Source organism: Amia ocellicauda, chromosome 4, assembly GCF_036373705.1.
Source record: "Amia ocellicauda isolate fAmiCal2 chromosome 4, fAmiCal2.hap1, whole genome shotgun sequence".
Classification (NCBI taxonomy): Eukaryota; Metazoa; Chordata; class Actinopteri; order Amiiformes; family Amiidae; genus Amia; species Amia ocellicauda.
Genome location: NC_089853.1, coordinates 3,110,805 through 3,130,115, shown reverse-complemented (window position 1 = coordinate 3,130,115; position 19,311 = coordinate 3,110,805). Strand labels below are relative to the sequence as shown.

Genomic DNA, 19,311 nt, shown 5'->3' with positions numbered 1-19,311 from the left:
ATACTCAGGAGCTGTGCATGGCATGACATCACAACATTAACTCCTGCCCAGCGAGTCATTTAGAGTTCAGTCAAACAGGAATGTGAAAAACAAATACAAGAAAACAACAACAACAAAAATACCACAAGGCAACAAAAACGAGTTCTGACAAGTGTCTAGTTTATTTCTGTGCTACGCTATGCCCTTTTGCTCAAGATATTATAAACAAATGCAACTGGCAGAAGTATATACATATTTGAACTAAAGCGTATGTGAACTTAAGCATCATAAACTATAAAAGCTACACAAATCACTTATTTGCAGGTTTCAGTCCCAATGCAGTTACTACCCCCCCTCCCACCCCTGCTACATCAAACAGAATAAGGGAAGCCGGAGAGTTTAGAGAGATGAAGTTCATAGGGTATGACACAAATACTGCTGTGATTGCCATTTGCATCATAGCGGAAAATGTTTTTTTTTGCTTTTAGACATGTGCTTTACTGCTTTTCTCCTAACCAGCTTGTTTCCTGGTCCTTAACCAACTGTCAGACCATATGCTATAAATGCAACACATGCTAATGTCTGTTTGACAACCTGCCTGGTTGCCTGGTAGTTTTAATATATGGCTATCAGCCTATTATAAGAATAATTAACAATCAGAAAAAGACTAATGAGCATCAGTCGTGCCATCATAATGGAAATGCTGCCTGACAATCACAACCAAATTATAAAATCACAACACAAATCAGCACTAACGACAAAGGGTATCCAGGAGGAAGAAAATATCACTGACTCAGACAGGAAACCGAATACCTTGTCTCTCAGCTTCGTTCCCTGTGAAAACCTCCCTCGTTAGCCTGAAAGCCCAACCCAAACATTGACAGACTGTAAACCGGTGAAGCGCGGACATGCAGGAACAGTCCACATGCAGTAAGAGAGTAACATTTGTCCTCAGTTCAGGAGACCACTTTAGAAGTAGTTCAATTTTCTATTTGGCAAAATACCACAAAAAATATGACCCTTTATAAGAGCATTTTACAGTGATAAATGACCTTCAGCCACCAGCTCCATTTCTTTCCCCCTCTCCAAGATGTTTTATGTGTTAAAAATAGACTGAAAGCAGAGACACACAATACATAGGAACCAGGTTTCCTTCTGTGCATTAAATCCATTAGAAAGGCTCTCAAGAGAAGAGACAACTTCAGTGGTGTACCAGCACACTGTCGAGGTGCACACATGCCCACACAGAGTAGGGCAGGCACATGAAACCCTCCCGCAGGGTGTCCAAGGAATCAAGTGCTCCTGTTGCCCAGAGGTCGAAGTGACACCTCAGACAATAACGGGTTCTGAAGTAATGGACCGCGGATTTCCCTTGCTTGCATGTTTCTGTGCTGTTGGGGCTCTGACTTTCATAGTCTGCATCTTAAGAAAAACAGAAAGAAAAAACACCCCCTGCCCCCCTCCGAAAACAAACAAAATAAAACAATATTTTTAGATCAATGCAAATGGAACCATTTAAATGCCACCAAGATAATATACGAGTCCTGTGGTGATTACAAAGGGAAGTGACATAGGAAATATGCAATAATGCATCTGTTTCCTATGGAATTTCCTATTATAGTTACTAGGGGATTAAATACAGAGCACCCGCACAATGTAGTACAGAAGTGCTCAATGAGGGTTCTTCAGATTGTTTTTGGTAAGGGATAATATTCATTTACAGAGGCCATTGTTAGATTGCATTTGCTGAATTCTGAATGCAACCAACAGCCATAGATAGAGCTGTATTTCAAACTAAACACTATGTATCTCAGGCAATGGGAGAGGAGAGGACAGGAGAGGACCGAATGCTGGACTTTCATTGTGAAAAGGCTATGAAGTTGTAAATGACAAAGTCAGGAGGACAAACTTTACAGGACTCTGATATTCAAGATTTCAGCAATTAAACGAGTTTTATAGTCATGGATTTATACGTGCATTTGAATAACCCAAACTAACAAAAACAAATCATCAAATAAGTTTATATGAACACATGACATTGCCACATCAATGCGCACTATATGCCAGTACATATATATAGTAACTAGTATCTACATATAATAATAACAAAAGCGTAATTCTCAAATCAAACTCAAACAAAAAATAATTGTCTTTGTTTAAAAATAAGATCCTGAGCTGCAGTCATGAATTTCTCTGCTTTGTCTCTAGCTGAGTTGTTTAGTGCAGATTGTATTCTGCTGCATCATATCTCAGCGATACACAGATTAGAAAAAATAAAGACAAAACCAAGCATCTCTCTGATGAAGTAGACAATAAAAAGCATTGCTTACCAAGGCGTCCCGTATATTCGAAATCCCTTGACTGTCACTTCCGAGTCTTGCAGATATAAACAGTTTGTAAGGAGTGACTGAACATTGTCAAAGTCCTCTGGTTTCAACTTGGAGACCGATGGAAAGCGGTAGTAATCTTGCTTAACCAGGTCGGCCATGAAGTCCTTATCGAATGTCAGTTCATGGTTTCCTGCGATGACTATTTTAAATTCATAAGGTAAACTCCCTGGAAAGGAGAGGAGAGAAAAGTCATTTAGCATCACGCCATATGATGAGATCACAACATCTCAACTCACTGCCACTCTCATCTTCGGCAATATCACCCCAGGCCATGGGGGGGAAACAACTACAGTTTCTCAGAGATCTTGTGAAAGAAACACACACAAATGAGATGCATCGATGCTATACAGTGCGTTGTTTCAGATAATTAAGACCATCTAAAGCCCAGGTGAGTCTGACCATAGTAAAGAAACAACGAACCATCCCCCTTTGAGTAATGCTCTCGATTCAGAAGATAACTTTCCTTGCAGAAAATGAAATTAATTTCAATACATAATTTCAAGGTTTCTTCTTATTCATAATTAAGAGATGTATAGCCTACAGGCATGCATGATTTATTATACATTTCTTACCCATACGGACAGTCAGAGAAGTCTTGTATTGGTAATATAATATAAAATGAATATAATGGGAAAAGGAAAACAAAAAGCTATATTTGTTTAGAAGTAATTGCAATGACAATTTGAATAATAAACGTTTTTTAAAAATAATGACATGATGTTCCTCCATCATTTATGAGTAAAATTAATTATCTTTCCATTATCAGAATAGATCTAAAGATGATGATGATGATGATGTCTGTAAATTTTACCCTGGTATAAAACTGAAGAATGGTTGTATTTCCTATGCGGGATCACAAAAGTGTCAAGGTTTTAATGGGGCAAAAGGTGGGGGTGGGTTTATGTGGTGTGGTGGGATAATTCACTAGCCTTTCCACCGTTCAACTCCATCTCCCGGGGGAGAGACATTCACATTAGAAGACCGTTACTCAGGCCGGCACAACGAGGGACCTTTGCAGGTGGTGCTCTGAGGCCAGGGAGAGTCGGGCTTGGTGATAGAACTGTCCCCTCGGTTGGGGGTCTCTGGAGGGCCGGCTTGTGGACGTCCGCGGCCTTGGCTGTGCGGGGAAGGGCTCCCTGCCGTGGCCAGTGCCGATAAACTGAGGGGCTGCGTTGTGGCTCAACCACAATCAACTCATGTGGTGCGGAATCAAGAGAATCCGAAGAGAAAATCGTATGAAACGGAGAAATTATGGAAGACATGCGCACACACAGAACACAGAGTTTCGGATTATAATTGGGGGGGAGATTAGACCTGGTCTTCCTCAGACAACACGTACCGGACCTGTTGTGTAAAAATGTGGAGTTCGGGGTCATGAGTCTCCTGCACTCCCCCTCAAAATATTTCTTAAAAATTACAAATAGCAATCATCTAGAGAGCTTTTTCCTTTTCAATGTACCCAGAAGAAAACAAATCACAAGTCCCCTACAATAAAAGGGATTAAAAGCATAGGTTGCAACCTTGCTTGACCTCAAGAGACCATCTTAAACCGGCCTTCCCAAACGCAATAAACTCTGAAGCCAACCTAAATACTAAAGAACATCTATTAAAGTCAGAATTGAACATTTTTCAATTTTGTGTTTGACCTCCACCCCCCCTTACAGAAAAGAAAGGGACTTTTGTATTTTAAGACTACTATATCATAAAGCAAAGCTATTCTCTGTACAGTGCAGATGACGTAGTACTAACATTTGTACTTGAAACTAACTTTACAGATAACGACAAAATTTATTAATATATTTTTAAAGTTACGGGGCTCAGGAGACGAGTATTTAATGCTTGCGAGTTCTTTGAACAGCTTGTGACATTTATTGGAATTCTATAGTAAATAACGCTTACGATGCAATATCCTTCACTTCTGAATTCTTGGAGGCAACGACAAAAAAAAAAGACTAAAACAGAGTGATACAAGATCTGCTCACAACTGGCAGAAGTGAATATTAGCAAATGTCAACAAAATACAACTTTATTTTGAAACCCAGAGGGGCGATTAACTGTGATTGATTGCACCTATTAACATAAAAGGAAATCTAAGAATCGAGTCTTTAGACATTTAGGAGACCATCAATTAAACAAAGGTCTATTCTGCTCTGTGTGTATTCTTGCTTTGTGAAGGGACACAAGCAATTTTAATTTGATATACAATCTTATCAAGGTGAGAAAACAGGTGAAATCTCTGGTTAATGACTTCTTAATAAAAGCAAAAAAAAAAGAGTAAATGCCAGTTGCTACCATAGTTCCGATTAAATAATGTAGGCCTGTGATAACATCGTTGTTATCAATATTTGAACTATGACACCCTCCAGCATCCAACTGCTGGGGTAATGAGAACTAGTTAAAATATGCCCTTTGGGATTTCCGATACCAAAACTGTTTTTTTCTCCTTAATGAAAGATGTCCCCTTCAGACAGATCAGTCATGATCTCTTAAATTAAATTCCCAGAATGAACAAGACGCACTCCCGTAAGTGTACCTGTAACTAGACGTCACCTGGCCCCGATTAGCAGGAACATATGAATACATAACGATATTAAAGAGATAGAAACTTGACATGGTACAAATGTGAGCAGACAATGAAGGGGAAGTAATTATGGTATGTATTTCAGCACAAATGGAAGAATAAAACAAATCTGTCAAGACCTCATAGCAGCTGTGTGGCTCTTCCAATCTGTCCTGATACTCACATAGATGATGGAAATTAAAGAGCAGGACAAAAGTTTTCTTCGCCTACCTCATTTTAGAGACATATAGTAGTGTAGCATAACCCATTCCTAATCCAATAAGGGAAAGCCATTTCTCATTTTAAAATCATGAGGTCTCTCCTAACTACATCACAGATCCATTTACATGGTACTTTTCCAACGTGCAAAACCAAATCACTGGCTACAATTGGCTTAGGCCATATTGGAGACTGCAGGAGTAAATGCCACGGAATGCAATTATTGGGAATGTAGTCTATTTCTCCAGCTCAGGAGGGAATTTTCAGACAGCGTTATATTGCCATAAACTTTATTTTTTAAAAGACGTCAATATGAATACCCGTTTTTTTACCCTTTCAATAAACATTGGATTTTTTATAAAAAATAAAAAATAAATCACATGGGGAAAAAAACAAATCTATATTTTATCAGTGTCATTGACTGTTGGTGCAGTATAGCAGAATTTAAAACGAGAAGCTGTATCTCGTGCTTTCGTTGTCTTGAAGCAATTACTTTAACAAAAAGAAAAAAGGATGTAGTTAAAACGTCAGTCACTTTCCGTAGGGTTCACAAGAGTTCAATTCAAACACACACAACCTTCCTTAAAGACTTATTGAGGTGTGTGGAAAGTGCGGTGTGTACATTTAAACAATGTTATTAGAAACACGTTGTAAATAATATATACGTTGATGGTTCAGAATTTGCGGTTTTACTGATCTACAACTGAAACCGCACGCGCTTAACACGACGCACGAGGTTATGAAACCATTGCAGCATCCACACACTGAATGAGAAGCAAAGCCGAGTAGCGTTTAGTAAAACAGCTCTCTTGAAGTTTGCAACAAAGTTATACAATGAGGATTTCCCAGTGGGAGAACACTTACTGTTCAAAGGGCCAAGTATATTAATATTATAAAGGCAATATTAATACATGCTGTGTGGTTACTTTTTAAACTACTAGGTCGACAACCTATGGCTTGAGTGACTTTTATTACTTCAAAGATCAAAACAAACCCAAAAACGTGAACTGGTAAATTTGCAGTCAGTGTTACATAAAAACACCTTCCACTAAATTGAATTGGTTTCATATGAATTACATGCTGAAACTCATGTTATAATAAGGACTAACAAATGTCTACATGTACTTGAAAGGCATTTATAATGGACATATTGTACAATAATTAAGTTAATAAATCCCTGTTCACATTCTGATATGAATGATTTAATGTTACTTTAAAATAAATGACAGCAACAAAAATAATTTGCCGTCTGTAAAATGCAACTTCACCACCCTGTCATTTTAAGACAAAGTGCTGGACTTTGGACAAAGTGATGAGAGTGCTTAGCTGTAATGGATTGATGCAAAATGTTCAGTAACAACATGAACCCACGAAACATCCATGTGAATAAGGAAGCACATTTATTCTGTATGTTAAGAAAAACAGAGCTGCATACCATCTTAACACAACATAATTAAGACATATCCTGTAACATACATCATGCATCACGGTCTTATTTTTACCCTTATATGGTCCCTTTGATAAAGGTTTCAAATAAATTATACACAACAGGCCAAAACAAATAATTGAATTTAAGATGCTCATTTTAATTCAATTAAGCTTTCAAAACGAGGTATAAAGAACAAAGCAAAATCTACAATGACAGGCAGTCCTCGACTCATCTCGATGTACTGACCGCACTCCGCCATTGACAGCAGAGATGCGCTGTAAGAACCTGTCTCTGAGCAAAACGTTTAGTGAAAGGATCCAATCCTGGATTCAAGGCCCCGAGCCTGATCTTGAGCCCAGGTGTGTTGTAATAAATACAAAAAAAATAGACAGGGATTTCTTGAGTTTGTTTAAAGTGCTGCATTTTTCAGCAAGTTGTGGGTGACATTTATACTATGTCTTCGGTAATCGTTTCTTTAATTAATAATTGTATCTGTTTTCTGCCGCCAGCCACATAAAGGAAGATTCAAAGTAAAAAATAAATTATATAAATAAAGTACGAAAATGTGAATTGAATACCATTCTATGAATAAAACACTACAAAGCAATTATCAGGCCCCTGTATACCATAAGCAGCCAACCACACCGGGTCGGGGGGATAATTACAGCAAGTGAGTATAGTGGACAAAGTGAAGACATCCTTCAGGAAAATCATGTATGGGTTTACATATGCTTTCTCTTTATAGCTGTATCATACAAGAAGGTACATACTTATTAAATATGTAGTTTATTTCTATAAAATGTGAGGTAGGAATGTAACCTCCTGTTACAACATTGTTTCTATGGGAAAAATCTGATTTTACTCTTCGTTTTGAATGCTGATCTTAATGGCATGTAAAATGCTGTAAGTGCGAGGACTGCCTGTATTAAATTATTGTATTCTTTAATAAAACACTGGTCACAAAAGGTGTGGGTTTTGGGAAACAAAACGAGGGAAAAAACAAAAAAACAACCATCAGACAAACAAACAAACTAGGCAAATGGAGCTCCACTTCTTACTGATCTATTCTGTATTCAGAGAACTTGAAGCCCCCTGTGATGATAAAAACAATACACTCACAGATTTAAAGTGAATCTGGCCAGTGGTGTCATCATACTGTTAATCTCTCCTTCACGGTCAGACTGTGCGCTCTGCTGCCTTTCACTGTGGTCTCAGGACCTGCGCGAGACGCACGCCGACAGACCACGCTCTCAGTTGTGATCGCTATACTCTGAGGGGGTCCAAAGCAGTGAAAGTATACCCTTGAAATGTAACCTTTTAATTTTAATTTTATTAGAAAAGCAGGGAAAACTGGCATGGGAGCATGTCATATTTTAAAACAGCACAACCTGAATGCGATAGTCTTCTGTCACTCTGATGTCTATCAGTTATTAAAAATGAAAAGCAAAACCTAAACACTTTAGTCGTCCTCCTGTGCCGTCAGGCGGCTTGACAAGTGGGGAGGTCTGACATTCCAGCATCCCGAATGATTATTCACAAACAATTATTAATTTAAATTTGGTTTTCCACAGAAGTCGCCAAAGTTGCACTAAAATCGACAACCCCCAGAGTTGAAGTGCAGCTCAGACTATCCACTGCCATCGTGAGCGTGGAAGGCAAACGGCATTTCATTTTAAAATATTTGTCCTTTCTGTGTTGCCCGACGCAGATGTGTACTAAGCAGCCACTGAGGTTTCAATCATATGGGGATTCACCAGACAATACACTCCCCCTTCAAACTCCCAGGGACTAACATAACACTCTAGAGAGCCTGGGATTGCATGGGTTCCCGTGTAGCTCCATTCGAGAACACGGCAGAGAGTCACTTTCATGTAATTTACCTCACGCACAGAACAGTAATCCTAAACAGCCGGAGCTCTTGCAAGAGATTCAAGGTGTCACACTGGCCTCGGAGAAATGCCGTTTCAGCCTCTAAATTGACAGTTGTTGTTGTCCAGCTTGAGATCCGTGCCTCATACGTGATCACTGTCCTTCCTATATACGTTTATATTGTTTTCACGTGACAGTACAGATGTTCAGTGGCTGACAGATCGGCCGGAGGAAAACAAAGTGTTCTGAAGGTCAGGAATAATGCAAGCCTTAGTGCCAATGTATTCCTCTGTTGTCCTGCCAGGTACCACCACACTAATCCCTACTCAATGTGCCCTAAGGCCACAGGCTCCGACTCCTGACTGCCGTTGTCATGTTTTCTTGTGTTGTCGGTGCCTCAGATCCTCCTCACATTAATAGAACCTCATGTAGACTATTTGTAAAGGAAATATATGCAGGCACATACAGAGACAATTACACTCACCTAAAGGATTATTAGGAACACCATACTAATACTGTGTTTGACCCCCTTTCGCCTTCAGAACTGCCTTCATTCTACGTGGCATTGATTCAACAAGGTGCTGAAAGCATTCTTTAGAAATGTTGGCCCATATTGATAGGATAGCATCTTGCAGTTGATGGAGATTTGTGGGATGCACATCCAGGGCACGAAGCTTCCGTTCCACCACATCCCAAAGATGCTCTATGGGGTTGAGATCTGGTGACTGTGGGGGCCAGTTTAGTACAGTGAACTCATTGTCATGTTCAAGAAACCAATTTGAAATGATTCGACCTTTCTGACATGGTGCATTATCCTGCTGGAAGTAGCCATCAGAGGATGGGTACATGGCGGTCAAAAAGGGATGGACATGGTCAGAAACAATGCTCAGGTAGGCCGTGGCATTTAAACGATGCCCAATTGGCACTAAGGGGCCTAAAGTGTGCCAAGAAAACATCCCCCACACCATTACACCACCACCACCAGCCTGCACAGTGGTAACAAGGCATGATTTACGCCAAATTCTGACTCTACCATCTGAATGTCTCAACAGAAATCGAGACTCATCAGACTAGGCAACATTTTTCCAGTCTTCAACTGTCCAATTTTGGTGAGCTTGTGCAAATTGTAGCCTCTTTTTCCTATTTGTAGTGGAGATGAGTGGTACCCGGTGGGGTCTTCTGCTGTTGTAGCCCATCCGCCTCAAGGTTGTACGTGTTGTGGCTTCACAAATGCTTTGCTGCATACCTCGGTTGTAACGAGTGGTTATTTCAGTCAAAGTTGCTCTTCTATCAGCTTGAATCAGTCGGCCCATTCTCCTCTGACCTCTAGCATCAACAAGGCATTTTCTCCCACAGGACTGCCGCATACTGGATGTTTTTCCCTTTTCACACCATTCTTTGTAAACCCTAGAAATGGTTGTGCGTGAAAATCCCAGTAACTGAGCAGATTGTGAAATACTCAGACCGGCCCGTCTGGCACCAACAACCATGCCACGCTCAAAATTGCTTAAATTACCTTTCTTTCCCATTCAGACATTCAGTTTGGAGTTCAGGAGATTGTCTTGACCAGGACCACACCCCTAAATGCATTGAAGCAACTGCCATGTGATTGGTTGGTTAGATAATAACATTAATGAGAAATTGAACAGGTGTTCCTAATAATCCTTTAGGTGAGTGTATAATAAGCACAAACTCATATGTGGCTGCTAATTCCTTTTTCTTTACATAATTCCTCTTCTTTTGGGTGGGGGAAGTGTAAAAATACTGCTTCCCTACATCTTAAACTTACACAAAAAACACAGTATAGTTTTGGATATTAATGACTGCTGCTGCTGCTCACTAATCAATTTATTCTAAAGGGCTAAATTAGTGAGATGTTGCCTGGAATGACACTGTAATCTTCACAAAACCCATTATAACCAAGACTGTCCATCTTCGTGACAACTGCCTTGTAAATGCCTGTTACACTCCCAAATGAGAAGCACAAAGACTGCCCACAAGTAGTTATTCTTGCCATGGGGTGCGTGCCCAGGATTAATGTAAATCAAGGCCCCTCCGCTAGATTTTAATGTCAGGCGTTCAGGATCCACTGATGTCGATCAAGACTGCGGAATCATTTGAGACATCAGCTTCACTTAAACGTAAACAGATTTAAGGGAGGGGAAAAAGGTCCGTTTATGTGACCGGGGAAAAGACTGGTATTTCCTGAGCGAAACACTGAAAAACCGGTCCATTCTTATCATTTGGGTTTGAAACATAAGAACACACACAGCTAATGAGCGTGGAAACATACATTTCACACTGCCTGTCACTAAGATGTGTCGCCTTTCAGCATCAATGTTTTTTGCAGAATATTGAATAGTATATTTTCTTATTTTTTATTGTGATGTTATACGTGGATAATAAGTAATACATTTTAAGAATATACACTGAAATACATCTATTGGTCATCTCTTCCATTTGTAGAAACTCAGATTACAGGAAACATGGAAGTACACAATATAATTAGCTTCACTGTTTAAATTCATTTACAGTAGCGACTAAAAGGATGACCACTTTGACATATCCCACAGAATAGGATTATTCTAGACTTAGTATAGTAGGAAGTTTAGATAAGAAATATAAAAACAAACGCATGAAGCACAGCAAAACAGAGCCGTTCATAAACTTTATTTGCCTCCAACAAAACTGCATGTAGTTAAATCCATCTGGCCAATTCGTGTCTTTATGTCCGTGCAGGAAATTGAGTATGACCCTGGAAATCCGAATAGAGAACTGAACATTTTTGTATTTGACTTCATTCGCCTGTTTGTTCTAAACGTATCTTTTACTTTTTAAGTGAGGCACAAATAAAAACAAACAATTTATAAGTATTCATACTAGAATCTCCAAAAAGCAAACTTGATAAATAATTCCTATGTGGTTTATAAAGCTAATGCATAGCGTTCTGTAGAAAAGAACTAAGGGCTCAAGCAAATACATATTTTTTTTGCCAATTGCTTGATGGTGGCTTTTTGTTTTTCTAGCTCTTACATGCCCATCATCAATCACTGTGGTTTTATATTGCGATTAGCAGGCAGGATTAAATTTTCATTGGGTCTTGGCCTAAATTAGACATTAATTGATCATTAAAATTTTACCTTTATTAAGTGCATTTAATCTTACACCAGATTAACTGTAGACAGGTATTCCTCTGTTGTAAATACAGCAGGGAATACAGCGGAGAGAAAGACCACAAAAGAGAAAAGTCCAGCTGGAAGAAACACTCATTAATAATGAATTACAATAAATATTTTTAAAAGTCTTCCACTTTTTAAAACCCAAAAGCTACCGTTTCCTCGCTCTTCTTTAAATTAATTGAAGAAAAAAAAGGAAAAGAAAAAACTGTCACAGCCTTCTTTATCAGAGGGCAACAGTAACTAAGGCCCTTAATTTAATTAGGAAGCACTGAATGGCTTTCAGATAGTAACAGTGGTTAATTGGGGTCAGAGAAAAGCACGAGAGAAAAAAAAAATAGACTCTTTACCTAACCAGTCGTTAAACTTCTTAACCTCGGAGGGCAGTCCCAGCTCAGTGAAATCGCCTGTGTGAACGAGGACGTCCCCATAAGGCATCTGGATACCATCTGTTCGGGAGTGTGTGTCCGAGACGCAGACGAAGCGCGTGTGGCCGGCAGGTTTCGGAGTGTCATATGGGATCGGGTCCACCCTGTTGTACACAAAATGGAAAACACAACAGTTGGGGTTACCGCACAGCTCACTGCAGGGCTGCGTCTACTGAGACACAGCGACATGTGTGAGCCAACAGAGCAATTTCAGAGCAGTTCCTGCGTGTGCCGTGCGCTCTGAGGTGAAAGGTAAGCAGTGTTTTAAACTGCGAGACCTGGATTTAATCTGTCATGGATTAGGCAGTGTGTTTTCAGGAGAAGGTAATGAACATGAACACAAATGAGGTGTTTTAATCCCAAACGTAATACTTGGTAAACACACATATTGACTTTCATCCCCTGGGTCCCCGGAGAATTAAAGTTATTGTACTGCAGATCATCTTCAAATCTCTCAATCTTAATGATCCTTCTGTCGCTGTTGACAGTGGCTAAATGTTAATGAAATACAAAGGAAGTACAACTCCAAAACCTTATATTGAATGAGAACCAATCTTTAAAAAAAAAATACTTTTGAATGTGTGCATAACAAGTGATTTCATCATTGCTGTAAAAATAATAAATCAGATGAACTTGAAAAAGTCCAATTGAGCTCCTCAAAATGCCCATTCCCCATATAAAGTGCAATTTATTTTCAATTCTATTGTGAAGATATAATTTTCTTAGAACGATTTTGCATTATAGTTATACCAAAATATACAGCTTGAGCAGCACAGTAAGTGTTTTTCTTCTAAGGAAACCTCTTTGTTCTCCTCTGGTGTTACACATTGCTTATTTAAGTCCAAAAGGGAAACAAAACACGTCTCTTATTTGAAGAGACTGAATGAACCCGCCAGCTGATGTGTGAAACAGGACATTCATCATTTAATTTGCATACACACACAAACATTTTCAGTTTTACTACATCAACACAAAGAATTGTTGAAAGGCCCGAAACAGATGAATGACATGTGAGACATTCACAACACACAGAGCACTGTACCCTGGATTTCATGGTGGGGACAGACCTGCAAACAGCAGTTCTGCAACTGAATGTCTCACAAATAATCTTACATTTTAATGCCAGCAGTACTGTGCCATGCATTAAGACCTAAAAGAATTGGTTAACAGTGGAAAAGGAACAAAATAATAAAAAACAATACATTTTAAAAAATATTATATATTGAGTATCTATTTTTTCTTTTGTGACATTTTGCAAGAGTGTATTTTAAAACACAAGCTTTTATTTCGATCCATTTGAGTGGAACAGTCACATGAAGTGAAAGTGCAGGGTGTCCTTTTACTTGTGTTTGTAAAGGTTACCTACAAAGAACCTTCTAAAAGAATTACAAAAAAAAGTTTAAATTAAGTCAACAATATGCACCGTACTGAAACTTCTACATCTGACATTGCAGGTTTTGCATTTCATCTGAGACAAATAATCATGTTTACATTATCACCGAAATTGATAATCAAACAATTACTGAAACAATTTCTATACTTGAAATATCTCAACTACTTCAATCATGAGATGAAAAAACTAATCGCCTCTGGATGCAAGCAATTACAATTTCTCTCTCTCTCTCACACACACACACATCTATATATATATAATTTTAATATACAGATTGATTTCTATCTCTTTAGCAGTGATGTGTAGTGTGCCCCATTAAATATAGACTTGGAAATAATGTAAAACTTGTTTAAATCAAGAAACTGAAACTGGCAGTGTATCTGGGATCTCCACCTGCACAGTAAATTACAGTTCTGGAAAAATATTTATCTTTAAATGCAGAAGGCTAGGGGGAGAAAAAAAAAGGAAAACATATGTCAGAAAATATTTATTATCGACTTGGTGTAATAAATAAATTGCCAATATACAGAGGCTGAATCCGTAAGGATTACAGTTCGTAAATAAATACAGAGCAGATTTTGTCCTCTGCAACTCAAGAACTGTCAGTCAGGGCGTTGGCCTTTAGACGATATTTAAAAGGCTTTTGTTGAGGAGTTATAATTGCAGAGTTTGCATGGGACTTGCTGGGCACACATCTCATACACACATTATGAAATATGTTGCCCCCTTCTAAGCAGACAGGACAGATTTGAGGTTCTCTTGTAGATAAGACATCTGTCAGCATGCTTGTAACGTAGAAAGGGTGTGTGTGGGGCGGAGGGAGGGTAATCCTATTATTTAACTGTAAGAAAAATATAGTAACTGATGTCAATTATAACCTGCCATTCCACAGCTTCATAACACAAAATTAGTACCAGCAACCGGATGTGCATCTCTGCTCCTCATTATTATGGCTGGAGCCAATTGAATCAAGAGGTTTTCTGCACCTCAGCAGGCCTTCGAGCTTCTCGGCCACAGTTCCACTCATTGGGAGCATTTCCGAATCATTTAGGAATGCATGCTCAGTATTTGAACCTGTATAAATGCCAATAAGCATCCTGGGTGGTTCTTACATTTTACCATAGTTTTGTTTGGAGTACCTTTGCATGAACTGCATCAGAATTGTTATGAATATATTATTACTTTCTCTGTGTTCATAAGCATTTTGTTATTTTATTTCATGCATTCAATGAAGGGCACTGCAAGGGAAAATAGTTTGACGTCATCAGAGGATGCTCCGGCCAGGTCCATTAATATTCTGGTAGAAAGGAGTGTAAAATAACCAGTAAGGATTTGAAACTGAAAACACTTTACAGAAAACATACAAAGTGAGAAAGTGAGGCAGTTATATTGTTATCATGAGCAGATTGTAATTAGGTGGACAGTACTTTAAATAGAAAAGAACAGTGCAGATACAAAATGGATATGAGAGTTAAACTTAATTTGTTATGTGCATTGAAAAAAATAAGAAAACATTGATACACACACTATATATTATATATGTATATAAATAGAGAGAGATTATATATATATACAGACAGACACTAAAAAAGTACAACAAATGCTCTTTCATGAGTTTGTTTCTTCAGGGCCATATATTCATGTGGTGTACATAGACTTTGAAATCGATAAATAAGGAACACAATAATGAAAGAGGCAATAACACAAGAGTGATTTTCCCCCCTCCGCATCGTGAATGAAACATTAGCTTCTTCTGACTGACAAACAAAAATACCATTTGAATTTTCCTCGCAGGGAATCTATTTTACTGAATGAGATGGATAAGACCTCTAAACCAATGCTTTATTTATGCAGCTTTGCAAAGCCAATAACTGCTCTTTGAAGATCAAGAACTAGCTTTCTTTATGGCATGGTCAATCACTTGTGATTCATTAAAATAAAAGCCCACCATTGCAATACAATGCGGTCAAAAAAAAAAAACAAAAAAAAAATAGGCAGAGACTACTATGAACTGCAGATTAGCCGAGGTCTTGTGGTTTAACCAAAGGCTGAAGTCTGTCCTTCATGTTGCTCGTTGTTTTCTTGATTTAAATTGAATAAATGCACAATCAATGTGAGTGGCTGTGGTAAGTAAGAAAGGTTTAAAAGCATTCAGAATACCTACAATGCCAAGCAACCTATTTAAACCCAAGACATTAATTCATATGCATCCTCTGCTCATCCTTAATGTAAGCATCCTGATATTGCAGGAATTCAAACACTCCCAGCCCTGGGTTCATTCTAAATTACACACGTTATGATTTTTTTTTTGTTATTATTATTATTATTATTATTATTATTATTATTATTATTATTATTATCTTCCCTTTTTTCTGTTTGCTTGGTTTCACGTCTTTGCATACAGGCAGAATTACACATTTAGTCAGAACTGACGATGAAATACTGCCTCTGAGCTCTGTTGGGGTTATTGTCTAAGATGGTATCTCTATTCTCCCCTGAATTGCTGGCTTGTGTGAGTGACACAGCCGAAGTGTCAATCAGGGCTTTTTCTTTGTTAAATGAGCACCTAACCACTGACAACCAGCAGAAATAATTAGGCTTACCCTCCCTCCCCATCCACCCCAGCAAAGTCATGACATCTTAAAGATTTTAAGTCAATAGCAATGCAGGTTACAATTGAACTAATGACCCAGGGGTTAAAGGGTGGTTGTAGAATTGCTAATCTACTGAGCCACCCAGTCTTATTCAAAGTTTATGAACATCTGATTGGTTATCCCACATGAATGTATACCAGTCATTTTTAAATGGTGGTTTATAGCAATTTAGTTAAGGTATTCTGAGGCACAATGTTAGGGTCACCTGGTAGATTAAAATACCAAAATGTAAATGTAATGAAAGTACATTTACAAAAAAGCCTCTAACAGGAAATACACTTCATTGTAAAAGGCGATGAGACTCACATCAAGCTGATGGGAACAGCATGATACGTTCTCTACACTGAATGGGACAGAAAGAGGTAAAAACAAAATGAAACAAAACAGAATGAAAAAAACATTTTGGAAAGCAGAAGGAACTTAATGAGGATGTTCTCAAGTATATTGGTATCAGCATCCCTCAACACAACGACTACATTGACCAAGAAGAATAAGAAAAACAGGGCCTTTTGTTTCTGGGAATTCAGGCTTTAGAGAAAAGAACAGATTGTACTACTAGAAAAGCAAGGCTTACAAAGGGGTTATGGTGTGTGGAGCCCACAGACCTGTGAAACAAAAAAGGCACAAGCCAACAGACAATGGGCCAGAGCCATCGGAGTCTGCAGCACTGCATAATACACAGCAGTGTGCATGGGCCCGTCGCTGACCATTTTCACAACAACGGATTTCTTTCCTCCTAAGTACACTGATCATGACTTGCATGTTGTTGTTTTTTTTTTTTTTTTTGCTGAATGTTTATGTGCAATTCTGAACCACACTTGATTAGAAGGGTTTGTGGATTCCCTGTGGAATGGCAAGTTTATATTAAATTATACATACTTACAATTTACTGAAAGCAATTTAAAAATGGGCAGAGCGTTTCAAAACAAGGCATTAGCTTTTCCTTTATATATATATATACACACACACATATATAGAAGGATACATTGGAACAGGAGAACAACATTTCTCTCTGCACTAGAAACCGCTCTACAGTATGAAAGACACAACACCACTCCTGCAATACCAGAATAGGGTGGAAAGAGTTCCTGCTACAAATACAGTTGTCAACACCCTGAAAAATAACTGGAAAGAGCTTACATTTAATTTAACTTGTACCAATACTTTAGGTAATTTGAAGATTAATCTTTTCCTTTTTTCATCCCCACACACATTTCATATTTGTAGTCTACCCTGGAACCATAACCAGCTGAGATTCCATTTAACAAGAAATCTAGCAATTTAAACCACTAAGACTATTAATATTTTAAAGAAATGTGTTTTAGGAAATGAAAAACTTTATAACCAAGCCCCTGAGCAAACACTTTGATGGGGATAGCATCTTCATTGTAGAAATCTGCTGCTGGAAATTGACTTTTCTCCTTATCAACTCTGCTCAAAGCCACATTTGTGAGCCAGCCAGCTCCGAGCTCTCTGCTCCAAGTTAGAGGAAAATTAAAATGATAACGATCGCAGGTAACAAATATTTACATTTTCTTAATTTTTTTGGCTCAGAGGGAAAAAATCAAACTAAATTAGCTTTTTTTCCCTCTTCTGCATGAAGTGATAGAATTTCCTAAGGAAATGAGGACACATCCATCTTAACTTCTAGTTTTCAGTCGTCACTGTTAATTCAATAAACAATATCAACACAAACTAAGCGGAGAAAAGTTCTGAACACTCACGTGTAGGTCTATAATTACAAATTAAACACAGTTACGCTGGTGGCTGCTTTCTGCTCATATTCCAAGGAATGAGTCACGGTCTAGAATGACATGATATCCTTGAAGTATAGCACTGTGTCTCTGTTCAACAGGATGAGGATAAAGAAGTTGAAGATCCTTAGAAAATACAATTGCAGAGAATGATAGAAAATCCCTCCAGTAGATTTTATTAACGTCAGTGCCCCCTCATTATGTATTACTTCATAGATATTACAATTACTGCCTACAAAAAATGGTTTACATCTAAACATTTACTCCGTCAGACCTTACTACACTTTGGTAAGACCAGTGTGAACGGGCATAGAAGGTGCTTTCCATTTGAAAAGGAACATTTTGCAGTTACATAGTAACTGATACCTAGATTGAACAGGCAGGTTAAGTATTGTGACCAAGAGATCTGAAAACTCACTGTACCTAAAGCAATGAGGACAGCAACTATGCTTTTCAAATGTCCCGACACCAGTACTGAAACCGATTCACACAAAGGCAGGTGTGGGATTTAAGAATCCAATCCAAGAAATCATATTGATGGGAACTTGGTTTGTGTCAGTAAACAAAAACTACTGTCTGCAAAGGGAAAAACATACTTCATTGCACAAAATTTAACGACACAGATGAAGATCCATGCTTTCATTGTTTGAGGTGGCAGAACGTTAAAAACATACTGTATTGCTAAAAAAAAAAGAAAATAATAATTTTGGGGAAATAATTACTTACACCAGTCAAGCATTGGTGTGAAGATTTAAAATCCATCATTGTGTCGCTATTTCTGATCTTCCTTCCTGTCTGAATACTGAGCCTATTCAATGTGCATTTCTGTGAGGGAAGGGGGACACAGCACATCATAACGCACTGTAAAGCGAAAGTCAAACGCTGTCGTCGTGTGTAGTGACTGGCTACGTCAGTGCGCACAGAGACACATAGTACATAGTGCTTATCCAGACAGCAAGCCTTTAGTCCGAAACCTTTACAAACAACACTGCCTTATTGTAGGATCATGCCAAGGAGGAGGTATGCATGGATAATTGGAGGAACGCTTTGCCACTACCATGGATAGCAAGACGAGCAATAGCACATGGTGCATCGAGGCAATAGTTTGGTCTTTGTGTAGTCTCCTCTCCTCTCCTTTTAGGCAGCAACAAATAAAACAAGTTAGATGTGGGGCATATCAATGCTTTCTTAACCCCAGCCTAATACAGGGGATGTGGAAATTAACCAAGGGTTCTGCCTTTCACACGTTTAATGCCTTGGTTCCTCTGGTTTAAGCGCCGCATCGCGCCGGAGTCCCGGAGCTTTTACTGCAAAACCAGCCGCTGAGATCCGTCTCTGATGAGCAGCATCACTGTGGGTTTGGATTGTGTTCGTGTTAAAACAGAGACAGAGACACTACGAGCGACACAGCCTGAGTGGACAGAACTTTGTGTGTGTTTTATTATATGTGCTTTACATGA

At 38.6% G+C, this 19,311-nt stretch overlaps 1 protein-coding gene across 3 annotated transcripts in view; it reads right to left on the bottom strand.

The window, feature by feature from the left end:
• The window catches only part of LOC136747580 (metallophosphoesterase MPPED2), a 48,936-nt gene that overhangs the window by 20,961 nt on the left and 8,664 nt on the right, over positions 1-19,311 (bottom strand). For all 3 annotated transcript variants that reach the window (XM_066700519.1, XM_066700520.1, XM_066700521.1), the window contains exons 3-4: positions 11,973-12,154; positions 2,310-2,535 (exon numbers count right to left, since the gene is read on the bottom strand). In XM_066700519.1, coding sequence (XP_066556616.1) covers positions 2,310-2,535; positions 11,973-12,154 — 408 coding nt within the window. The remainder of the gene's footprint in view (positions 1-2,309; positions 2,536-11,972; positions 12,155-19,311) is intronic.